This window comes from Coenobita brevimanus, chromosome 65, assembly GCF_032717465.1.
Source record: "Coenobita brevimanus isolate Jiangsu-jjx chromosome 65, ASM3271746v2, whole genome shotgun sequence".
Classification (NCBI taxonomy): Eukaryota; Metazoa; Arthropoda; class Malacostraca; order Decapoda; family Coenobitidae; genus Coenobita; species Coenobita brevimanus.
This window is the reverse complement of record NC_137018.1, coordinates 30,457,158-30,483,743: the sequence shown is the minus strand read 5'-3', so window position 1 is coordinate 30,483,743 and position 26,586 is coordinate 30,457,158. Positions and strand designations below refer to the sequence as shown.

At 42.8% G+C, this 26,586-nt stretch overlaps 1 protein-coding gene across 3 annotated transcripts in view; it reads left to right on the top strand.

Annotated features, from left to right (window-relative positions):
- kcc (solute carrier family 12 member kcc) overlaps nt 1-26,586 on the top strand; it is a 1,104,173-nt gene that overhangs the window by 898,776 nt on the left and 178,811 nt on the right. For all 3 annotated transcript variants that reach the window (XM_080276408.1, XM_080276407.1, XM_080276406.1), the window contains 4 exons: nt 17,959-18,158; nt 18,476-18,637; nt 19,396-19,552; nt 20,759-20,991. In XM_080276408.1, coding sequence (XP_080132534.1) covers nt 17,959-18,158; nt 18,476-18,637; nt 19,396-19,552; nt 20,759-20,991 — 752 coding nt within the window. The remainder of the gene's footprint in view (nt 1-17,958; nt 18,159-18,475; nt 18,638-19,395; nt 19,553-20,758; nt 20,992-26,586) is intronic.

The following is a 26,586-nucleotide window of genomic DNA, read 5'->3' as shown; positions in this document are numbered from 1 at the left end:
AAGGACATCGAACGCTCTCATTTGCGAGTGGAGGAGGTGATGTCTTCACTGGACAAAACCTTCCGCTACTACACCGACAGGTACAACCAGGAAGTAAACAGACAGAAGCAAACACCCATCACCGCTTCGGCTTGAACAAAGTGAGGAATCACTCCCTTCAACATCAGAAGAGCCATATCCTGAGGAGGATCAAGAGACTAATTCGATGTCTGAGGTGTCAGAAATAGACTTTGAAGAGTTTATGAATGAAGTGAGGGCATTACCTAGTGAAAGTGTCGAAAGTGCTGGTGACGAAAGTGGTGAGGAAGGTGGTGTGTCAGGTGGTATGGTGGGTGATGCAGGAGATGCACGCTAGGTGCCTCATCCTGCCTTGGATCCTCTTCATACCTCCATCACTCCTATTGTCCTCTTGGGTAAAGGTGAGCAGCCATATTCTTGTTGGTTTAGTTAAGCCTTATCGTTGTTGATTTACCTAGTAAAGCCATAATCTTGTTGGTTTACTTTATCTTAGGTAATATGTCTTAGATAGTTTCCCTGTATAGTACAATACTTAGGTCTGAAAGGCGTCTCAAGGGTTGCCCATGAAGGGGGGTGCTGCACATATGTAATTTTTCCCATAAGTTTATGAATTCACAGTACGCAAATTCCTAGTACGCGACGTCCTCTGCCTCCCATATACTCGCGTACTAGGGGGATGTACTGTACTTTGAAACATTGAACAGTCATCACAGTACGTAGACCAAACAAAGACCCAATACTCCCTTCTTCATACAGACCCACAGTGCTACTTAACTTACTATCCAGAATAACTAAATGCCTCATTCTCAACAAAGCCACTCCCAATGCCCCTTCACAACATGGATTCAAAGCACTACACTCAACAAACACCTTACTGACTGATCTCACACAACAAGCATCGGATGACATCAACTCTGCAGCACCTGCCCAGTGCAAATTTTCCACAACAGCAGATGTTAGATGTTAGTGTTCTCTCACCACACTCTTTAACATATACATCAGTGATATTCCTAACTTATACATCCATGGTATTCCTACACTCTAACTGCTTACAAGCATTTCTTCATATTTTGGTGGCATCACCACAACCACCACACACCACATTGCAGACACAGCTTGCACACTGCAAGAGGATGACCTCAACACTCCGCAGACTCAGGTTGAGGACAACAGGCTGATAATTACCCCTACCCAAATCCACCACCACACTTATCACCAGCAATAAGCATGAACACAGGTATTCCACACTTATCACCATCAGTAAGCATGAACACAGGTATTCCCCCACATCACACTTAACATTGTACGTGTGCCACACACACACACCCTCCACAAAGATCCTTGGAGTGGCCTATGACACCAGACTCATCTTCAAGGACCATGTACAAGATATCAAGAGGCAGTGCATCTCCAGACTCAGTGAAATGAGGGCAACTACAGGGCCAGACTTTGGGCAGCAAAAAGAAACCCTCACCTTACTACTCTACAAACATTACGAGAAGCTACCCAAATGTTCCTGAAATTTGAAAACCGGGTGGAAACAGCTTGCTGTACAGTTTGTGGATGCTAGGTGGCAGTGCACGCACTCTTTGTTAGTGTGTCAAGTGGCGTTGTGCAGGGTGGATGGGTTTGCTGCATGTGTGTGTTTTTTTATCGTTAAGTTTTGGTTAGTTTGCAATTTTGTGATCTCAAAAATGGAGGATATGAAAGAGCAATGTGTATGCATCAAGTTTTGTTTGAAACTTGGGAAGGATGTGACAGACTCATAAAATGTTAAAACAAGCATTTGGTGACAGTGCTTTGGGGGTTACACAAACCAGTGACTGGTTTCAGCATTTAAAAATGGATGTACATCAACAGGTGATGATGAACATTCTGGTTTCCCTCCCGCCAGTTGAGTTCCTGACAGTGTGGCCAGAGTTCATGCAACCATCCTCAGATATCGCAGGAGGACAATCTGCGATGTTTTGACATTGTTAGTCTATCAAATGGAACTTTCCAGTGCATTTTGTCTGGCGATGTGAGACAAAAATGTCCAGACAAGTGGTGCACAAAATAAATGGGTGCTTCATCCTGACAATTCACCTGTGCACACAACCGTTGTTGTTCAGCAGTTTTTGGCATAAAAACACATTCTGGTTGTCCCCCATCCCCTGTATTCACCAAATTTGGCCCTCTGTGGTTTTTTCCTCTTTCCAAAAATGAAAATCTGTTTGAAAGAACCAAGTTTTGACACCATTGAGGAGATCCAGGAGAAAACCATGGATGGTCCTGAACAGACTGAAGCTCAAGGACTTCCAGAATGTGTTCTGATCATGGGAGAAACACTGGGATTGATCTCTGAATGCCCATGGAGACTGCCTTGAGGGAGACAGTGGTGATAAGGAAGATGTAAGTTTTTCCCTTCTTCAGTTAAATTTTGTGAACTTTTGGATAGCGCCTCATATGAAAAATCAGTGATGTCCTGCGCCTCCCCAACCTGCTGTCCCATCCTGTGTAATACCCACTGCAACAACTTGCAAATCATATAGAACAGTGTCCAATGCATCACCACTGGCTGCACCCAGAACCACTCCCACAGCCAACTTAAACACTGGAACTAAAGTCTTCCCTGTCAGAGACTGATAATGAGGAGCACACAGTTCTGTGCAGCAGCCTGTGCCAATACATATAACCCTTGTCATTACATGACAGACACACAGCACACCAAGTCACATAAAACAATCACCACACAAACATTATTAAACCCTCTACAACAGTATCCCACCTCCAGACATTCGAACACTAGCAGTGAAAAAATACCTACATACTGTATTCACTTGCCGTACAGGGCAATACAGCACCTTGATCACAGCACCATACTATAAGCCACTCTCCTGACATCCATTAGAGGTGTTGTTAAATAGAGTTGATCCATTTCACATAGCTAGACTTAGAGTAGGACATCACCTGGCCCTCCTCAGCTACCAGCTTAGATTTGGGTTGGGTGGAATCAGAGGTGACACATGCCCAGCTTGTATAATAGGCCCTCACAATACGGAACACATAATGGAGCACTGCACATCACATACCATGCTAAGACACAGTCGCATCAGCAGTGTAGGAAACCTGTGGGACAACACCATAGGGGAGATTGCTTACCTATGGTCGACAGGTCTGGGTGATCTTAGACTGGGGTTGGACAGTAACAATGGCAAAACTCCTGACATACTAAATGTTTTGTGGAAAATTTTTAGCAAGTTGGTTAGGCATGATCTTTATAATCAGAACACATACTGGGGTCCATAATCAAGTTGCAGTTTTCCAGATGTTTGACTGTCCTATCTGCAGTTGTTTCTAACAGTTTTCCTATGATAGAGGTCATGCTGATTGGTTGGTAATTCTTAGAACATTCTTGAACCCCATGCTTAGAGATTGCTAGCTTCCAGGCATCTGAAACTTCCCCTGTTTCCAGCAACTAACTGTATCAAAGATTTATGCAAGTGAAGGAGCTACCTGGCCACATACCACTTTAAGAACTCTTGGAAGGATTTTATGTGGATGAGGTGACTTGTAAATACATGTCTTGTTGAGTCTTCTTATCATCTCCCTAGGTTTACATCTGAGAATAAAGGAATATTCATATTCATGGGCCATTACAGGCCATGCCATGTCATGAGTATTTTTTAACTTAAAAACCAAAGCAGTGTAACTGTTTAGAGTGTTGGCCACATCCAGTTCTGAGATTTACTGTATATCTGAGGTTTCCTGAGTTTATGATTACATGGCTGAAGAACTCTTTAGTGCTATCTTTGCTTCACAGTGTAAACTTAATTTCTTCAGTTTTTTAAAACCAATTTTATCATTAGAGAGAGAGAAAGAGAGTAGAGTAGAGCATGGCTTTCTTTAAGAGAGGAGGGAAGGAAGGTAAGGAGGGAGAGAGTGAGGGGAGGAGACAGTGAAGAAATGAGGAGAGGAAAGATGGAAGGAAAAGAAGGGGTGAAAAGAGTACAAGGGTGCAAGGAGAAGAGGAAGTATTAGTTAGTAGTTGTAACCTCGGGGGTCATTTGAAATGTGAACCCAGTAGAGTGGAGGCTGAAGTTGCCTTGCTCCTGCAGTCCACCATTCCCCTTTCAGAGAATAGGGAAAGAGTTGAGGGGCATTTGCATAACCAGGTAATGGAGCCGTCCAACTAAGTCAGTGGAGAGGTGAGGAGAGTTGCGGTAAGGTAAGGGGCAAGGAACTAGGAGGAAAGATAAGGTTTCAATTGGTATTGTTTATAAAGGCTCCAACAAGCTTGCGTACATTGACCTTGATCACCTTATGGCAGCTGTCCATGTTGCTCAGGCTGTGGCAGTCAACCTGTTCAATCACTTATACATGAGGTCACACTCGTATGACCTCATCCCAGATCTCATTCACTCTGCCATTCACAACCCTACCCCAGTGTTTACACCTCTTACTTTCTGCACCCAGTTTTTTTTTTTTTTTTTTTTAATGTGTCTGACACTGGGCATAGGCTTCACAGACTACTATCAAGGCCCAGTAGTCCTCCTACATACCATACACATCTGTACATATCACCACTTTGGCACTAACACCCACCATCCATATTGAATACATTCTAGGGCTGTCTCATACAGGACTGGTGTATTGGTGTTAGTGGGGATATTTCTACGACATGCCGGCAGGTCTTCTGGTAGATCAGTAGTGTCTGATTTTTATGAAATTCAAATCCTTAAACTGTTCCCTGCCCTTGCGGGGATTTGAACCTGGGTCTGGTAGGACTGCAGGCCACCTCTCTACTGACAGCATTGTCATTCCCCATCCTCTTCACATGCCCAAACCATCTCAGTTCTACCCCTTCTCATCACAGCACCAGTACTCCTCAGTCCCATCCTTCCTCTCAACTCTCTAGTCATTAATCTAACACCCCCAGGCTTGACATTCAAGGATGCACAGCACATCCAGCAAATCAGTGTCATTTCTGTACATTTCAGCCTACGAATATCCCCTTCCTTCACTGCTCAGGTCTCACTACCATACAACGTTACATTTCTAACACATGCTGCATACAAAGATCCCTTAGCACAGAGGGAGGTGCCCTCTTGATGTCAGGAGAGGCAACAGCCTGTGAATATCCCTTTCCTTCACTGCTCTGGCCTCACTACTGTGCAACATTACACATCTAACACATGCTGCATACAAAGATCCCTTAACATAGAAGGAGAGCCCATGTCAGGAGAGGCAACAGCTCCCTGAACTTCTTCCAGCTGTTCCTCACTGTAGCCACAGAGCTAGTTTCAGTCCCGCCTCCCTCACATAACATGTCTTCCAAGTAACAAAACTCCTACACACACTCATGAGACTCATCAGCAAGATCAGTCCTTTCACATGCTCTCCCCGACACACCGCACACATGAAATCAGCATTATCTCGCAGTCTACCTCTAATACCACTACATCTCCTTTGCACCCACTTGTTACAAACACCACACAAGATGGAATTACATCCCACACCATTGTGGCAAACTGCACATAGCCATTCTCCCTCTTCTTTGACAGTACTGCCACCAACCGTAGATACCATATCCTTTGTTTGTCTGCATTTACTCTCAATCCCTTGTGCTCCATACCATGTCTCCACTTCCTAAATCTCACCACCACCTCTCTTTCATTCTCTGCAATCAACACCGAATCATCGGCATACAACATCTCCAGTGGGAGTCCATATCTGAAGTCATGTGAGATCATCGGAATACAACAGATTCCATGGGAGTCCATTTCTAAAGTCATGTGAGAGGTTGTCAAACACCATAATAAACAATAAGGGGCTCAATATTGACCCCTGATGCACATCAACATTCATGGAAAACTTATCACTGTCTTCATTCACTATCATCTGGGTGTGAGCAACCACTTACATAGTCATAACCACTCTAACCAGCCACTCCTCAATCCCAAGCTTCCTCATTGCCCACTGTATGACCTCCCTAGGGACTTTGTTAAAGGTCTCCAAATCAGCAAGAAGTACAGATCCCTTTCCATTCCTCCTTTTTTTCTTCCTGAAGCCATCCAACAATGAATATGGCATCAGTGTTCCCATTGGTTGGCATAAATCCAAATGGCATCTCATCAGTGTTCACTCTTTCTCTAATCCTACCGTCCAGAACCCTCTCCATTACCATCATTGTCTGGTTCAAAAGTTTTATGTCTCTATGATTTTGTCTTTCCAGGGTGTCACCCTTCCTCCTGTACACATTTACATTCACAGTCTTCAGTCAGTCATCTGGGACAACACACTCATATATAATTGTATTTGTCAAATCAGTAACTAACCCCATTCCTGTATCTCCTTAGGCCTTCAGCATTTCAATAGTCAACCCAGGCACACCTGCTGCCTTTCCCAATTGCATCCCTCCTAGTGCCCTGCTCACACTAGGAGCATTAGTCAAAAGCCAAGGATCAAACACTGGATCCACTGGCTCGAAACCTTCCCTATTCCAGTCAAACTCCTCATCCAGCAGGCGGTTAAAATGCTCTTTCCAGGATTCTTTAATATCCTCACAGTTCACCACTATCTTTCCTTCATCATTCTTCAAACAGTGCTCACCTATGATATGCTTGTTTAACCTGTTCATCTAATTTTCCAGAATTAATTGACAGAGTACAACTCGTGGTAGGTGGGGGCGCTCATCATCCACCGACTTAATGTGGTGGTACTCTGTTTTTAGGGTAGCTCTACATTGAGTGGCAAGCCAAATGATTTCCTGTAAACCAGGAAAGCATTTACAACACTGGGTGGTAACCTTATTACCAACTAGCACGTGTTCCTTGTGTGACAAGAAGTGGGTTGGCGGAGGGTTAGTGTCCCTCCCTGGAAAACAACTAACTAAAAATACAAACAAGAAGCATCGGACCAGGACTGACCAAAAGGTGACTGCTAAGGACCAAACAAAGGACATGGTATGGATAGGTACATGGAATGTAAGGGGTGCAAATGATGGGGTGAAAGAAAGAGAGATTGTACAGGTGCTTGAGGGTGCAGTAGTGGATGTATGTGGATTAACTGAAACTAAATGGTGAAGTGAGAGTGTGAGAGAATGGGGGTATGGATGGGGTATATGCGCAGGAATAGGCGAGAATGAGAGGACAAAAGAAGGAGTGTGTATTGTAGTGAGTAACAGATGGAAGGAGAATATAAGAGGGCATGGATCAGAGTTATATGTAGAAAGAAAGAGAGAGGTGAAAAGATTAGTAAGAGAGAGTAAGAAGAGAGTGGATGAGGAATTTAGAAGGAATTTGAGTGTAAAGTGGAGGGACTGTAAGAAAATGTTCTGGAAAGAGGTGAAAAGAGTAAGACAGGGTGGAAGTGAAGTTAGCAGGGGAGTGGGAATTTGAGTGTAAAGTGGAGGGACTGTAAGAAAATGTTCTGGAAAGAGGTGAAAAGAGTAAGACAGGGTGGAAGTGAAGTTAGCAGGGGAGTGAAAAATAAAAATGGTAGATTACTAGTGGAGAAGGGAGAAAAAGTGAGCAGATGGAGAGAACACTTTAAGGAATTGTTGAACATAGAGGATGGAAGTGATGTGAGTATAAGTGGCTGGGGAATGTGTGGGAGAAGGAGGGAGGTGAGAAGACAGGAAGAAATCAGTAGGATAGAAGTTGTGGAAGCAATGAAGAAAGTTAAATCGGTGAAAGCCCCAGGAATTGATGGAGTGTGTGGTGAAATGCTGAAGCATGGGGGAGAGATAGTAGTAGAATGGATGTGGAAGATATGCAGATTGGCCTGGGAGGAAGGTAGAGTCCCGGAGGATTGGAAGTCATGTATAATTATTCCCTTGTACAAAGGAAAAGCGGAAAAAGAAGTGTGTGGTAATCATAGGGGCATTTGTCTTCTTAGTATAATAGGAAAAGTGTATGGTAGGATACTTATTGACAGAGTTAGAGAAAGAACAGAGAAATTAGTTGGAGAAGAACAGGGAGGCTTTAGGAAGGGAAGAGGTTGTGTAGATTAGATATTCAAAATTAGATCTTTAGTGGAAAAGTTTCTAGAGAAGGGAAAGAAGTTGTATGCGGCTTTCATGGATTTGGAGAAAGCATATGACAGGGTGGATAGACAAAGATTGTGGAAAGTGTTAAGAATATATGGAGTAGATGAGAAGTTGTTGAATGCTGTGAAGAGTATGTACGATGGTGCGAAGGCTGCAGTGCGTGTGGATGGTGAACTAATTAAATTTCTCTCTTTGAAAGTTGGGTTGAAACAGGGATGTGTCATGTCTCCATGGTTGTTCAATCTGTACATGGATGGGGTAATAAAAGAGGTATAAGGTTGGGTAGTGGATGTTGGAGTGGCCCTGGTGAGAGAGGATAGTGTTAGGAAACTCCCTGTACTGTTGTTTGCAGATGATACTGTGTTGTTGAGTGAAGACGAAGGGGAGCTGCAAGGCTTGGTGGATGAGTTTGGGAGAGTGTGTAAGAAATGGAATCTAAAGGTGAATGTAGGGAAGAGTAAAGTGATGGTCTTTGAGAGAGGTGAAGTCAGTGAATGTACAGCGAGGTTGGATGGTGAGGAATTGGAAAATGTGAGTACATTTAAGTACTTGGGTAGTGTGATGAGTAAGGATGGAGGTTTGGAGGGTGAAGTGCTTGAAAGGGTACAGCAGGGAAGAAAGGTTGCTGGTTCTTTGAAAGCAGTGATAAGAAACAGGGAAGTGAGCATGGAAGTGAAAAAGTTACTACATGACAGTATTGTGATACCAACTCAAACGTATGAAAGTGAAGCTTGGACATTGTTGGAAGGACACAAGTCAAGAGTGAGAGCAGTGGAAATGAGTTATTTATGAGGAGCCTGTGGAGTCACATGGAGAGACAGGCTGACGAATAAGGATATAAAGGAGCGTTGTGGTGTGGATGTGGATGATAGGAAGCGTTATGAGGAACACACTGAGGTGGTTTGGCCATGTGGAGAGGATGGAGGATGAAAGACTGACGAAGAGAGTGTATGTGAATGAGGTGGAGGGGGGAAGAGGGAGGGGGAGGCCGAGGATGAGATGGAGGGATGGGGTGGAGAGGTATATGAGAGAGGGGGGTGTGAGTTGGGAGCAGGGCAGTGAAATGGCGGGGGACAGGGCGACTTGGAGGCGATTTGTGTATGGCCACCCCAAATGGGATTGAGACGTCTGGCAATAGATAGATAGATAGATGGATCAGTTGGCTCAGGGATTGTGTGGGTAAGATTGAAAGTTGTACTACAAATGTGGGCGATTGTGTGCGTGTGTGTGCCAGTGCAAGATCATGCAAGCAGTGTGAGAGAAGAGTTCTGGACAAATGTGGAAGCATGCATTGAAAAGTTTGAAAGGAATGAGAGGGTGTTTTTGATTGGAGTTATTAATGGAATAGTAGGGAATGTGAAGGTGGATGGAGTAGTTGGTGAGTGGGGTGTGTCTGCAGAGATGGATGAGAATGGCATTGCTTTAGTTGTCATTTATGCTGGGAGGGGATTGGTGATAGCCAATACCCTCTTCAGGCACAAAATGATCCATAGGTATACGTGGCGAGTGATGAGAAGGGTGGGTGGTGAACTGAATGAATGGAAGGCAGTAATTGATTATGTGTGTGTGGATGACAGGATGAGGTGTGTAATGCATGCAAGAGTATATAGAAAATTGGGGGAGTGGACTTTCTGACCTCCACCAAGTGGTGGTCAGAAGTTCACTTCCCCAATTTCTATTTACATGGTCAGAATCAAGGTCCAAATGAAATGGAGAAATAGAAGAAGGGAAGGACAGGAGGAAGTAGTTCATGCAAGGAGGGTGGAAAGGTTACAAGAGGATGGAAAAAAGGCTGAATATAAGAGGGAAGTGGAGGAGCATTTGGGTAAATATGGGCTGGAGCAGATGGAGGACGTGGAAGGTGTTTTCGTTTTTTTCGTTTTCACTTTTGAAGGCTCCAACGTGCTTGCAAGTGTCGGCCTTGGTCACCTAATGGCGGCTCTTCATGCTGCACGATCTATTGCAGCCTCCCTGTTCAGTCCCTTAACCCTGAGATCACACTTAAAGACCTCGTCCCACGTCTTTCTCGGTCTACCCCTCACAACCCCACCCCCAATATTAACACTTCGCACCTTCTGCACCCTATTATCATCCCCCATCCTCTCCACATGCCCAAACCACCTCAATCTACCTCTCCTCATCACAACACCAATACACTCCAGTCCCATCCTACCTCTCAACTCTTCCATCGTAAACCCAGCCCCCCCAGGCCTTGCACGCATGGATGCACTGCACATCCACCTAATCATTGTCATTTCTGTATGTTTGAGCCTGCAAATATCCTGCTTCTTTACTACCCAGGCCACACTACCGTACAAAATTACTTTCATAACACATGCTGCATACAAAGACCCCTTAGCATGTAGGAAGAGTCTTCTCAATGTCAGGAGAGGCAACAGCTCCCTGAACTTCTTCCAACCACTTCTCACCCTAGCCACAGAGCTAGTTCCAGTTCCACCTCCAGCACACAACATGTCTCCAAATAATAAAACTTCCACACACCCAAGAGACTCACCAGCAAGTTCAGTCCTTTCACACCTAACAATCTCCTCCTGTTCTCCCCGACACACTGTGCACATAAAATCAGCATTATCTCAAAGTCTGCCTCTGATACCACTACATCTCTTGTGCACCCATTATCACAAACTCTGCACAAGATGGAATTACTTCCCAGGCCCTTGTGGCAAACTGCATATGTGTGCATGATATTCACAGAAGAAATCTGTGCAGCATGTGAGGTGGTGTGTGGGGTGAAGAGAAGACGAAAGGAGGTGCAGGGAACAGCATGGTGGAATGAAGAGGTGAAAGAGGCAGTGGCACAGAAGAAAAAAGGCATATAGTGAGTGGATGAGAAACGGGGGCGTGGAAGAAGTTGAGAGATGAAAGAGAGCGTTATATGTAGATTGGAAGAGAGGTGAAAAGATTAGTAAGAGAGAGTCAGAAGAGAGTGGATGAGGAATTTGGAAGAAATTTGAGTGTACAGTGGAGGGAATGTAAGAAAATGTTCTGGAAAGGGGTAAAGAGAGTTAGACAGGGTGTCAAAGAAGTTAGTCAGGGAGTGAAAGATAAAATTGGTGGATTACTAGTGGAGAAGGGAGAAAATGTGAGCAGATAAAGAGAACACTTTAAGAAATTGTTGAACATAGAGAATGAAAGTAATGAGAATGTAAGTGACTGGGGAATGGCTGGGAGATGGAGGGATGTGAGAAGAGAGGAAGAAACCAGTTGGATGGAAGTTGTGGTAGCAATGAAGAGAGTTAAAATGGGGAAAGCCCCAGGCATTGATGGAGTGTGTGGTGAAATGCTTAAGCATGGGGGAGAGTTAGTAGTAGAATGGATGTGGAAGATGTGCAGGTTGGCCTTGGAGGAAGGTAGAGTCCCAGAGGATTGGAAGTCAGGTGTAATTATTCCCTTGTACAAAGAAAAAGGAGAAAAGGAAGTTTGTGGTAATCACAGGGGCATTTCTCTCCTTATTGTAATAGGAAAAGTATATGGTAGGATACTTATTGACAGAGTTAGGGAAATAACAGAGGAATTAGTTGGAGAAGAACAGTGAGGTTTTAGGAAGGGAAGAGGTTGTGTAGATCAGATATTTATTCTTAGATCTTTAGTGGAAAAGTTTCTAGAGAGGGGAAAGAAGTTGTATGCAGCCTTCATGGATTTGGAGAAAACATATGACATGGTGGACAGACACGGATTGTGGAAAGTATTAAGAATATATGGAGTAGATGGGAAATTGTTGAATGCCATGAAGAGTATGTATGAGGATCCTAAGGCTACAGTATGTGTGGATAGTGAACTGAGTGAATTTTTCTATTTGAAGGTTGGATTGAAACAGGGATGTGTCATGTCTCCATGGTTGTTCAATCTGTACATGGATGGGGTTATAAAAGAGATACAAGGTAGGGCAGTGGATGTTGGAGTAACCCTAATGAGAGAGGATAGTGTTTTGAAACTCCCTGTACTGTTGTATGCAGATGATACTGTGTTGTTAAGTGAAGACGAAGGGGAGCTGCAAGGCTTGGTGGTTGAGTTTGGTAGAGTGTGTATGAAATGGAATCTAAAGGTGAATGTAGGGAAGAGTAAAGTGATGGTCTTTGAGAGAGGTGACGTCAGTGAATGTACAGTGAGGTTGGATGAGGAGGAAATGAAAAATGTGAGTGCGTTTAAGTACATGGGTAGTGTGATGAGTAAGGGTGAAAGTTTAGAGGGTGAAGTGCTTGAAAGGGTACAACAAGGAAGAAAGGTTGCTGGTTCCTTGAAAGCAGTGATAAGAAACAGGGAAGTGAGCATGGAAGTGAAAAAGTTACTGCATGACAATATTGTGATACCAACTCTTGACATATGGAAGTGAAGCTTGGACGTTGTTGGAGGTACAGAAGTCAAGAGTGAGAGCAGTGGAAATGGGTTATTTGAAAAGAGCATGTGGAGTCACATGGAGAGACAGACTGACAAATGAGGAAGTGAAGGAGCATTGTAGTGTGGATGTGTTAGGAGAAACACATTGAGGTGGTTTGGCCATGTGGAGAGGTTTGAGAGTGAGAGACTGATGAGGAGAGTGTATGTGAGTGAGGTGGAGGGGGTGAGAGGGAGGGAGAGGCCAAGGATGAGATGGAGGGATGGAGTGGAGAGATATATATGAGAGAGGGGGGGGGGTGAGCTAGGAGCAGGCAGTGAAATGGCAGGGGATAGGGCGACATGGAGGCGATTTGTTTGTGGTCACCCCTTACAGGATTAAGTTACTGGCAATAGATTGATAGATAGCTAGTGTGACTAGAAGTATTTATCTAGTAGAAGAAAGATATTAGAAGAGTGAATCATAAATTTTTTGGCATTTATGGAGGTATGTTCACTCTGAGTTCCTGTAAGTTGGAGAATTTTTTAACTAACAGAGAATAGGAAGCTGCTCATAAATAAAATTAGCAGTAGTAATTCCTCCTGCCAACAAAGTTGGAGGAAGTTAATGTATTTATTTCCATCTGTCAGTATGTCTGTCTGTCTGTCTGTCTATCAGTCAGTTTATGTACAAGTGTTCTCAAAAATATAAGATTGGATGTCAGTGAAATACAGTGAAGAGGTGGGCCATGGGTCAAGGAATAGTTGATTATACAGTTACAGTATTTTGAAGTGTATCTGGATCCAGATACAGGAATAAATGTTAAAAATCATTGGCATCAGTAAAAGTATGCAATCTCTGAGATTCTGGAACTGTCTCCCTCTGTCTGTATTTCCTGCTTCCTGTGATCTCCAGTCTTTCAAGTGCAGTGTGTCCAGGCATCTCGAAATGATCAGATCTTTAATTTGGCTTTCTCTTGTATTTTGTATTTCTCTTGGAAGGAACAATAATTGCGGGCTCGCGTTCTGTGGTTCCTTCATCCTCGCATTAAAAAAAAAAAAAAAAGTTACAGGGCAGACCACATAATTATTTGTCTGGTAGGAAAGAGGAATTACGGCAGTAAATCTTCAGTTTTACTGGTGATTATATCAAGTTGTGCACTGTCTTAATGCATTGTAATTAAGAATGGACTTGTTAAGATTTCTCAAGTACTTAGCATGTTAAACACATAAATTATTATTGTTTGGCTGTAGGTAGATAGTTGGATGTAGCACCAGGTGACCAGGGTGTAGTATACTCCCAAGGAGGATGGGAAAGCTGGTTATTTGGAGAGCTGTAACTCCCCTTTCACTAGCTCCCAGACCTATCCTGATCATCCCCCTCCGCTGACTTTTTTTTTCCACTGTCTCCAACACAGAGAGTAGGCCAGCATACTTTTGCAAATGCATTTCTCTAACCATCAGATAAATGCACCACAGCATATGAACTTTACACACCACATGTCATATTCTGCTGTGACATGAGTTGGTGCCAGCAAAGGCATACAACCAGAAAAGTTTGTCCCCACTACTTAATGGCAGACATGTGGGAAGGCATGGGACAGGCTCTGTCAGTATGTCTTTGGAATGGGATGGGGCTGGGGTTCAGATCTGTGCCAGAAGGCACAAGGCATTGTGTATCCCAGGCTGTTGCTTCCACCCAGTAGTGACGGTCACAAACCTGGGAGTAGCACCCCAGGAGACTGCCTTGTCACTGATCAGTGCCAAGGTATGCTTGGATAGTTGTCCCTTAGGCTGGCCTAGCAGGGTGCCCTGAGGCCACTGGTACAGCCACTGGTCATGGCTAGTGGGCTATGGGTCTCTGTTCCCACATCTAGGCTCCAAGAATAATGTAGAAAGCAAGCCTGAAGGAATTAAATAACCCAAAGGGTACAGAGTGGCATCTTGGAATGTGGGTAGTATGGAGGAGTAAATGGGGGTAAAGTGGTAGAGACCTTGAGCTGGAAGTGGCTGGGTGTGTTTTGTGTACAGTAATATAAATGGAGAGGAGAATCAGCAAGGATGATTGTTTGGAAGAACTGTCAGTACAAGTTACTGTATTTTGGAATGGACGTATGGATGGATATGCTGGGATGGATATGCTTGTTGAACAGAAAAGGATTTACGAACATAGTGAGAGTAAATGAAAGGATTATAATGTTTAATATAATGTTTGATTATCTTCTGGTAATGATAATAAAAGCATAGGCTCCACAGATCGGCTTAAATTATTGGGGGGGGGGGGAGACACCTTTTGGGATTATATGTTACATGTGGTTGGAGGTATGGAGGATGATGAGAGTGTAGTTTTGGGAGAAAATTTTACTGACCAACAACACAAGGATAGGAAGATGTGCATGGGAGAAGTAGTTTTGGGAGAGTTTAATGGCCAGCAACACACAAGGATGTGAAGATGTGTGTGGGGGATGCACCTTTGGTGTGAAGAATGCAAAGGTGAGAGGATACAAGATTTTGGAGATGCAATGAACATGATTAAATGCAACACAGTTTTTAGGGGAAGAGAGAGTAGATTGACTGCATATAGTCTGGGGGTAATAGTAACCAGATTGACTGTTTCCTAGACAGTCTGACCCATAGGAGGCTAGTAAGGATGTAAAGGTTATAGGGAGTCAAGAGTGTGTGCAGCAAGGCAAATTACTAATGCAGTACATTCTCCGAAGTCCAGATTTAAGATTTCCAAAAATACCTGTTTTCTAAAAGAATCCTGAAAGGGCCAGTTTACTGAAAAAATACATATATAAAAAAAAAAAAAAAAAATGGTTTAGTCGCCAGTCTTGCAGTTATATTGAAAAAAGTGTCTCAGCAGTTTACAGTAACTTAACCTATCCCAGGATGGACTCACTGTAGGTACAAGATTTGTTTCATATTTTTATTGTTCTGAGATTCTGTCCATGTGAACAAAAAATTCATTGTTTATTGCTAAATTTTCACACCTTAACCACCAAAAAGATGATTGTGGGATAATTTGAGCATGGAAACAGTGAATAATAATGAAATGCCAGTTAGGTTGGTTTCCACACATGTAAATGATGGAAATGATAGAAAGTTCCAGTTTTCCAAAAGCCTCTTAATCCTCACTATTTCAGGTTTTGGGAACTGCACTGTATGTGACATGTTACTGAAGAAGTTGATAGTGACAAATAGGACCTGTGTGCCCAGAAGGAAAGTATGGAAGTTGGAAAACCAAGCTGCAAGGGATGCCTTCTTTAGCAAGATCAGTAGAGTGGTGGCTAAGCCATAGAAAGAAGTGTAAATGAGCAGTACATGGCTCACAAGAACAACCTCTTGAGAGTTAGAGATTCAGTGTGTGACTGGACACGGGGCCCACCAAGACATAAAAGAACATGGTGGTAGGAAGAGGGAGTAGAAGCTGCAGCTAAAGAGAAAAGAAGACTGTTAAGGGCAGGGGTCGGAGAACATGGGTAAAGTACCCTAAATGGGGTAAATCTAAAAATTTGGGGGGTAATTCATGCAGTATGAGAGGTAATGCTTGTGGTACATTACTGATTTTTCACATAAATGATCTAAGTTTTAGTGAACAAGATGTAAAAGCATGTATCATGTATCATGATATTTGTTGCTTAGCCGCCGTACTGTTGGCAGATGTGTACACAGAAGTGGCTTTCTTTTTTTTTTGGGGGGGGGGGACAATTTCAATTTACTTAAATAAATTTTTGGGTACTACCCAAAAAGTTTCCCAACCCTTGATTTTGGGAATGGAAGGGGAGTGATAACAGAGAGGAATACCTGACAACAAAGCACTGAGGCAGAAAGGAGGTACAGTATATAGGGCAAAGTGTGGATCTCAGAGACTTCTAAATTGATAGCCTAAAGAGTGCTGAGATATGTTGTGGCATAATGGCCACATCATAACTTCTTTAGCTTGGGGACATCTTATTTTATCTTGGCTGATACCAGGTGGCTTTGCTCAGCTTTGGTGGTTAGAAACATAACTCATTAAACTTTTCAGCCCTAGGACATCCTTAATATTTTACTCTGGCTAATGCCAGGTGATTTAGTTAAGCTTTGGTAAGATATCAGTGAGCTGTAGGGATTAGAGCAGACACTACAAAGGTCAGCCAGTTTCTGAGAGTCATTTGTAAATGTATGACATGAGTAAAGCGTATTTGTCTTCCCTACCTAACTGTTGAATACACTGTGTATTGGGAAATGCAGACAATCCTCATACAGTAGTCAAAGTGATTCCATTAATAACATTGAAATTTTGGGGACATGCATACTCCTTTCCAGTCTCACATCATTCTAATATGGATGCTAGGGTGAGAGAATGATGCAATAGAAGGTTAAGATGGAAGAGTATTCATCACTGTCATAGTATGGAAGACAGGCTGTCAGTGAAACTGAAAACAAAATTTGCGGTGATCTTTTTGAGCTGTGATAAGTTTCCTATCTCATAGCATTAGTGGTAGTGTAGTTTTTGCTAGGAGTCATCTTACCATAAGTCTGACTAATAAAATTGTTTTATTTTACTCTAAAGTATAGAGTGGCATTGTAATTGACCTTGTTGTTGTGATTTTTGTGGCTGTTCCAGCCTCACCTGGATGTTGATACTAACTATACCCAAGGAAAGACAAGCTGTTCAATCAGTAAATATGCTTTATGTCTGAGTAGTTCATATACCGTTGTCAAAACCTAGCAAATTCCTGGGATAGGGGTTTATGGCTCTTGCTGTCTACCCTATGAAAATGCTGTTCGGTAAGTCCTCATTATACTGTATGTCAGGAGTGTAATTAAAAATATAACATAATTTTTCATACAACCAGTACTGCAAATTGAAGAAAAATGGTAAAAAAGCTTATAGTTTTATAGTTTTATTTGGAACTTTAATCAGTAGTTGTCCTGTAATTTTCATTTGACTGAATAGCCAAAAAGGGGATATAAAAGGCATCATATAATGAATTTTCTTTACATTATTTGGTATATAGCCATGAGCAAAAGGTTGATAACTTTTCCTCGAGCTGTAGCAGTGGAAGGTGTTACAAACCGTTTTTGTTTAATAGTACAATGAAGCCCACAGTAAACAAGTATGAGAAGAAATTATTCTCCCTGTCATTTGTGGAGGAATAAGCAGTGTGGAAGGCAGAATTGAAGCTGATAGAGAATTGTTGGCAAACTTCTGCTCATGGCTGAACCTTTCATGTATTACAGCAAGTGATCACCTTCATCATTCTTTTTCTGTGTCTGTCTTCTTCTCTTCCTATTTCTCCCATCTTTCCTGGCACTTTTCATTACTCTTCTTTCCTTTTCAGGTGGCTTTACATTGGGTGACAAGCCTAATGGTTTCCTGTAAGCCAGGAAACCATTTACAGTGCTGGGTGGTTACCATATAACCAACCAATATGTGTTCCCTACGTGTCAACAAGTGGGTTGGCGAAGGGTTAGTGCCCCTCCCCGTAAAACAACTAACTCAAAGAGAAACGGCCACCCCTTACCTGATTATGGCGTCTGGCTATAGATAGATAGATAGAATTATAAATAACACTGTTTTCTGCCAGGATGTGTGTACTGGGTGCCAGACTACTGTCCCAGGTGAGCAATTGTACAAAGCACCCTGATGGCCCATTATGGTCCATTTATTGTGCAAAAGAGAACAACACTGTGGCAGAAAATATAACTGACTGTGATCCATACTTCCGGGACCATGAAGTCACTGAACGCCAAGCCATTCATGGTTTGGCCTCAGGTGTCTTTACATGTGAGTACACTTCATTAATGTGAGTTGACTCAACTACATGTGATGATAGGTGGTTCAAGGTTTTTCCAGGAACTTTATCATGAAGATTTCATGAATCATATTTTCTATCATATTCTTACTTTAATGTACAGTATATACAGTATATATTTCCAGATTATTATAAAGTGCTTTGTTTTTATTTACAAGAAGTTTTCACTTAAATTTTTACTTCTTGTATGCAAGTTACCTTACTGTAAACTTCATCATAGAGGAGGGTCAAAATTTGATGGATTTCTAGAATACTTTCGTACTACATGTGCCTTGCTGCATTTTTGCAGCCAACCTTGGTTCACACTTCATGGAAGAGGGTCAGATCGTTGCCAACAGCAGCAATCCAGATGATTACGAGAGCCTCAACAACCCCACCTATAACCAAGTCCTCATCGACATTACAACATCCTTTACAGTTCTTGTTGGCATCTTTTTCCCATCATGCACAGGTCAGTAGGCAGAGCTTACTGTCAAGGACAAAAGTTCGCCTAGTATTCCACTGCATCTGCTTCACACTTAGGGTATTCAGTATCAGCCTGTTTTCTCCCTAATACATACTACTGTAGATATACAAACTAAGCTTCTTTCAGCTTAGGAAAATTAGTTAGCAAAGGAAAGTGAGAAGTCCCAGTTTTTCATGTGAAGATAGTTGTTTCCTGTAATTACAGTACATAAAACATTTTAAGTTTTAGAGTTAGCATGGAACTGAAATTCCAAAGTGAAACAAGCTGTTAGAGTAATTTTAAAGACCTCCTAACTTTCATTTTCTAGCTACTGTATATTGCCATTATCATGAAATGTGGAGGAAATCTCTGTAGCATAGACTTTCGTGCTTTCATTATCCCTGTGGTGCTGGAGAAGGATATCTTCATGTAGTGGCACTGTTATTTCTGGGCATCTCAACTGCCTGGGTATACAAACATTCCTTGCTACTTCCCTTTCCCCTGAAGGAAGGATGGTTAACTGGAAGAGAAGAGCATCTTAAAGCTGCAGTCCACCAGTTTCATGTTTCAGATGAGTCTAGGGCCATAGTAACAACAGTAATAACAACATTCTTTCCATGCCTTGTGGACAAAACTGCATCCCATACTTAGGTGGGTAAAGAGACCAGGATGATGATGGTGAGTAAGCATTTCTTCAGTTTGTGTTTGTTTTATCCAACATACTTCACTACCTTTCCCACTCTTAGTTTATATCATTTATGCAGGCATCATGGCGGGCAGCAACCGATCTGGTGACTTAGCGGATGCCCAGAAGAGCATACCTGTTGGCACCCTGGCTGCTATTGTTACCACCTCCATTGTTTACCTCAGTTACCTCCTCTTGTTTGCTGGCTCGTATGACATCCTGCTGATGAGAGACAAGTAAGGATCTGAACATTATGTGGTACATGGATGTATTGATGTAAACAAAGGCAGTCCTCGTTATAAGTTGGGGATATGTTCTAGAATATCATAAGTTTTTTCCAAACATTTGGCACTGTAGACTCATGATTTTTTTTTTTTTTTGTAATTAATATCAGTGCAGAAAGTTGTCATAAGTCAGGGATATGTTCCAAAATATAACAAAACTGAGAAGTTGAATGAATGGCAAACTGGACTGTCTGAAGACTCAAAATTCTGACATCAAGGTACTTTCCCTCAAGTTTAGGTAACCAAAGGGTACTGATTTGAGCAGAGTAGCAATTACTAGCACTGGAGGTGAGAACTGACATTGCTGTTAATGTTACAGTAGGTGATAGTGGCATGGTATGTAGTAGAGGGAGCACTTGGCAAACCTTAAATTACAATACATTCCAACTCACCTCAGCAATTGTTTTATGTACAGCATATATAAATCAGAATATTCCAACTCATTTTCTAAAGATTCATTGAGCATAGTCATTCCTACTTATATAAGTTGACGACTTATGGTACTGAATACTGACTTACTAAAGTTTTACTCTTGTCACGACTTTTCCAAAACAGTCGACGTATAAATTTGCCAAAACTGCCAAGTCAGCCTTATAGAGATAACAGTTTGGCTTTAACAGTCATTTTTTAAAATTTCCAAATAGTTGGTAAAGTAATGTTGTTGTGGCTTAGCTCATGTCTGTCTGGCCAAGCAGACCAGTCAACTGCAGGCAAGCAACTGCATCTGTGAGGTTTGTCCTACAGGTATAGTACAGTACATATATTGTGTAGGGATGTGGTGACCCCTTCTAGTAGGCAGCACCTCACTAGGGTCCTTTCTGTGGCAGGATGCAGGGAATTATGGGGAGGTTTGGCTCCTGGGTGGATGCTGCGATTGCTCCACCCAGGGTGCATAGCACCACCACATGTAGACTCCCTGTCAGTGCCTGTTGATGCTGTAAATTGGGGAAACTGGTTTTAATCATCTTTTTTTAAATAGCAAAGAAACTTCAGTAAATAATTTTTCTTATTGTGTACTTAATAGCAAAAATGAATATTGAAAAATGACTTATAACTAGGACTTTTTGTAATAGATTCATAATTATCTTGAGTTATATCATATGTGCAACATGATTTAAGACACCTTTTTGGCTTTACTTAGTTTCTCCTCCTTCCTAGGTTTGGATACAGTGTGGGAGGGAAGCTGGCAATTGCAGCTATATCATGGCCTAATGAATGGGTCATCCTGGTGGGTTCTCTGCTCTCCACAATCGGGGCTGGCATGCAGTCACTCACAGGTGCCCCGAGACTCATGCAGGCCATTGCAAAGGATGGGATTATCCCATTCCTTGCCCCCTTTGGAGTATCCTCAGCCCGTGGGGAACCTCTTAGGGCACTGCTTGTGACTGGATGTAAGTAGTGAGAGTAAATCAAAAGGGAGAGAATTTTGCTGTTGGGTATACTTGAATATTTTGTTGCGACATGCAACACACAGTTTTGTTTTGTTTTTATACCAACATCAAACAGTTTTGTGCAGTTGAAAGAAATCTTAGTAGTCAAGGTTATTGCCTTCACTGCAAAAGATTTCATAAACTGAATGATATTGCCTGGCTGTAGCCAGAATTTAATGGAAAAGAAAATTATGCTAAAGGATTTACTATAGGTAGTTTCTAATCCCTTTATTGTGGGAGATCTCTCTTAATCCTTCAGTGAGATACTTCAGTATATCAAATCGTTTATAAAGGCTCCAACATGTTTACATGTACCTAATAGCGACTCTCCACGCTTCTTGATTTCTGGCTGCCTTCCTATTCAGTCCCTTAACCTGAGGTCACACCCAGGTCTTTTTTTGGTCTGCCTCTTGCAGCCCTACCGCTGATGTTCACACTTCTCAGTTTTTGGATCCAGTCATCATCTTCCATCCTCTACACATGCCCAAACCATCTTAATCTACCTCTCCTCATCACAACACCAATACACTCCAGTCTCATCCTTCCTCTCAGCTCTTCAATTATAAATCTAGTCCCCCCAGTCCACACATTCAAGGACACACTACATAATCCACCCAGTCATTGTCATTTCCGTGCCTTTGAGCCTACGAATATCCTCTTCCTTTACTGCCGAGGTCTCACTACTGCACAGCATTACACTCCTAACACATGCCACATACAAAGATCTCTTTGCAGAGAAGGAGAGCCCACTCAGTATCAGGAGAGGCAACAGCTTCCTGAACCTTCTCCAACCACTCCTCACTCTAGCCACAGAGCTAGCTTCAGCCCCACCTCCAGCACATAACATGCGTCCCAAGTAACAAAACTCTTTCATACACACAAGAGACTCACCAGTAAGATCAGTCTTTTCACACCTAACAATCTCCACATGCTCTCCCCGACACTCAACACACATGAAATCAGCATTTTCTCAGTTTACCTTTAATACCACTACATCTGTAATGCACCCATTTATCATGAATACTGTACAAGATGGAATAACTTCTCATGCCTTTGTGGCAAACTGCACATGGCCACTGTCCATCTGCTTTGACAATACTGCCACCAGCCCTAGATACAATCACTTTTGTTTTATTTGCATTTACTATCAGATCTTTGTGCCCATACCATCTCACCACTTCCTAAATCATTCCTCCACCCCCTTTTCATCACTCCACTTCCTAAATCTTCCCTCCACCTCCCTTTCATTCCCTGCAATCAACACTAAGTCATCAGCATACATCTTCCTTGAGAATCCATTTCTGCAGTCATGTGAGGGAGCTTCAAGCACCATGACAAACAATAAGGGGCTCAAAACTCACCCCTGATGCATGGTGACATGAGAAACCAGGGTTGTTTGATTTAAATCAGGTTGATTTAAATCAGTTATTTAAATTGACTCTATCGGATTTGTTTATGTGAAGCAGCAGAACGGGGTGAATGTTTTTGGCATATCAGATAAAGCCAAGATTCCGGGGCTTGAATGATGAGTGAATGGAAGCATGTCCCATTGGTGTAGGCAAATTTGGGCTGTCTGGACATGGCAATTCCTCACCCTGCCTTAGGGTGGGAAAGGAGGTCTGGATGATGATGATGATGATGACGATTTAAATCATGATCAAAGTCAGTGATTTAAACACCATCATGTTTTCTGTAGATTAACCCCTAAAGACTGCAGATTTCTCAAGAGCACCTATCCCCAGAACTGCAATTAGGGTCCAATTTTTCAGCCTTCTCAGATTGTAATTTTTTCTTACAGATTTCAAGAGCTTGAATTTACACTCCTGGAAATTCATATCTCACGTTCATATGTCCAATGGTTACCGTACTAGCGACCGTCAAAAATAAAAAAAAAGCCTATCCATGAGTCTGCCAGAGAATGGCTAATAACCATACAGACATAACTGTAAACAGTATAATATATATTCCTAGGCATAAAACAAGGTGAAATAATGATCATGAAAGGAAAACAAATTTTATAGTGGTGTGTAGCAAGGGAAAACCCTACATGCCTGGAAAAAAAAGAGAAAGGATGAAGGTGGAGGGAGTGTGGTGGTGGATAGAGGGAGGAACGGAGATGTTGGGGATGAGGAAGAGTGGAGTATAGGAGGAAGTATGCTTGCTATGCACACCAGCTACAGTATCCAAAGGGTATATTGGGGTATGGGTGGTTGGGAGGCCATAATGAGGAGAAGGCCCAGTGGGGCAGAGGTAGATGGAGAGATGGCAGGGGGTGTCACCGCCCCCCCTCTCTAGAGGTCCAATCTGGCCATACCCCACCAGATACTGTAGTTCCCATTGGCTTGGTCCCATATTCATCATAAAAGAGGCAGCCCTTCCTACCACGAATTTTTGGTAGCCTCTGTACCATCGAAAGACTTGGACTTTATGCTACATTTTCCGAAACTGTCATTCGGCAGACATAGGTCTTTAGGGGTTAAAAGGAAGGAATGAAAACTAAAAGCAAATGTATACAGTATATTTACGTGATGGGCATTGTGAAGACATTTGCTGTTGTTGGTGTTGTTGCTGTTGTGTAACCCTGGTGTGTCTAGATAAGTAGATCCATCAGTCGCAGCCAAGCAACCACCCCTGCAGAACTATCTCTTGTGGTGAACTAGTGGTTCCTTGCGGCAGATATCACCTCACCACAGCAAGGGACAGGGAAGAGTGTGGAGATGTATGCTAATGATTTGCTGTTGATTGCAGAGAATGAATGGGAGGTGGAGGATAGATTTAGAAAGTGGAGAGATGGTATAGGGCACAAGGGCTTAAGAGTAAATACATATAATACAAGTGATGGTATCTAGGGCTGGTGGTGGTACTGTCAAAGAAGAGGGTAGAGTGGCCATGTATAATTTGCCACAAGGGCATGGGAAGTCATTCAATCTTGTGCAGTGTTTGTGATAAGTGGGTGCATAAGAGATGTAGTGGTATTAGAGGTAGACTGTGAGATAATGCTGATTTCATGTGTGCGATGTGTCGGGGAGAGCATGTGGAGATTTCCAGTCATGAAAGGATTGACCTTTCTGGTGAGTCTCTTGAGTGTGTGGAAGAGTTTTGTTACCTTGGAGACATGTTATATGCTGAAGGTGGGGCTGTGGCTAGAATGAGGAATAATTGGAAGAAGTTCAGGGAGCTGTTGCCTTTCCTGACATTGAGAGGGTTCTCCCTCCATGCTAAGGGATCTTTGTATGCGGCATATGTTAAGAGTGTAATGCTGTATGGTAGTGAGGCCTGGACTATAAAGGAAGAGGATATTTGCAGGCTGAAACGTACAGAAATGGCAGTGGTTAGGTGGATGTGCAGTGCATCCCTGAGTGTGAGGCCTGGGGGAGCTAGGTTTATGACAAAAGAGTTGAGGGGTGGGATGGGATTGGAGTGTATTGGTTTTGTGATGAGGAGAGGTAGACTGAGGTGGTTTGGGCATGTGGAGATGATGGGGGTTGATAATTGGGTGCAGAAAGCTAGAAGTGTTAATGTTAGGGGTAGTGTTGCGAGAGGAAGACAGAAAAAGACCTGGGATGAGGTCATTGAGTGTTACTTCAGGGATAAGGGACTGAATAGGGAAGCTTCCAGAGATCGAGCAGCATGGAGAGCCACCATCAGGTGACCAAGGCAGACACATGCAAGCATGTTGGAACCTTCAAAAACGAAAAGATTCTAAATGAACGATGAATGAAGGATTTATGTCTCTCCATCCAGTTAACATGGGCATCATAGTAGACTCCACATCACTGTTATTTTGTTCTTTGGTCCTCACCCAGTGTTGTATGTGGTTTCATGGGCTACAGGAAATAGGCTTGTCACTCAGTGCAGAGCCACCTGAAGTGGAAAGAGGAGTAGTAAAGAGTGACAGGACAGATGGGAGAAGTAAGAAGAAAGGACAGACACAGAAAGAAAAAAAAAATGATAAAGGTGAAGAAAAAAATAGGCAGCACTACTTCAGGAGTGTGGATGGTACTTATCACCACCTGCCACCAAGACACTAACTGCAGTAGGTAGAAGCCCTACGTACTTGGGATAAGGAGGAAAAGGGGTTGGGAGGGTGAGGAGAAAAGGGAGAGGAAGGGTGGGAGGAGAAAGGTAAGAGGGAGGAAGGGAGGGTGAGGGCTAGGGTGAGTGAGAGGATGTGAGGGGAGGAAGAGAGAGAGACGATGTGAAGGGGAAAGAAGGGAGAGAAAGGATGAAAGGGGGAAGGTGTGAGAAAGGATTTAAGGGGAAGAATACTTCTACACCAGGTCACTTTTTTGACCAGAAGAGGCCAGTCCTGTTGTCAACAACTTTCCTATGTCACTCCTCAGCTGTGACTGAGGGGCCTTTAGACACACTGAAATGGTACAGTACTACCACTACAGGTCTTAACACATAACAGACTGACAAAGGACAAACCTACGTTTCTCCTTCACTGCAGCATCTGGGCCCTTATCTCACCACCATGTTTTCTAATGTCTTGAAGGGTCCTGTGTCCATCCACACACTGAATCAATAACTCTCTGGAGATTGTTCTTGAGATCTCTGTACTGTTCATTAACACATGAATCAGCTGTTCTTGAGATCTCTGTACTGTTCATTAACACATGAATCAACTGTTCCCTGTTCACCCACAACTCTACTCATCTTGATATAGAAGGCATCCCATACAACTGTACTTGGTTTTTCCATTTCCATATTTTCCTCCCAGGTGCATAGGTCATCTTCTTCACCATCCGCCCCCTATGCACCATGTCACATACAGTATCAGTAATCTTTGTTGCTGCATACGCTCTTCGCTCCTTATAACTTTAACGTCCCTCGTCAGTCTCCTGTCAGCCCTTCTGACCAGGAAATAGTCAATCTGGCCACTATTTCCCCCTGACTTGTATGTATGACGATCATGTTCATTGCCTCCCGGACTGTAGTATCCTTTTTCTTTCATATTCCTCATACCATATGCACATCCCCCATGTACCCCCTTCATAACCATGAGCTGCTTCACCCACTTAACAGTGAAAGTCCCCTCTCAAAACTACAATCTAATCATCCTCCATACCTTTTACCACAAATATCAAGGCATCTCAGAATCAGTCATTTTCTACATCATCCAAGCCAGGCTGTGGAACATATGCTGATATATATGAAATCGTGACCTTACCAAACAAAATTTTCATGTCCATAATCCCTTTTTTTTGTGTGTGTGGGTGAATAAATTAGGAGTGTGGCATCCTGTCTTGGCTACCCCCCCTTTTGGGGAGGAAGCAGCCTAGGTATATAGATAGATAGATGATCCTTTCATTCACTCTCATTACATTCATGACATATTCCACCCATTTTTCCAGAACCAGCGCACCCACACCACCATGTCCATTTACACTTCCCAGCCAGAATATTTTGTACCTACAGTCCCCTCTGGCAGTCATAATGTGTGATCCTCCTCTATACCTAACTTCCAGTACATAACCAACATCCACCCACCTTGTATTCATAGCCTCATCTACTTCCCCTGCTGTACCCTTAAGACTGTTCACATGCCATGAT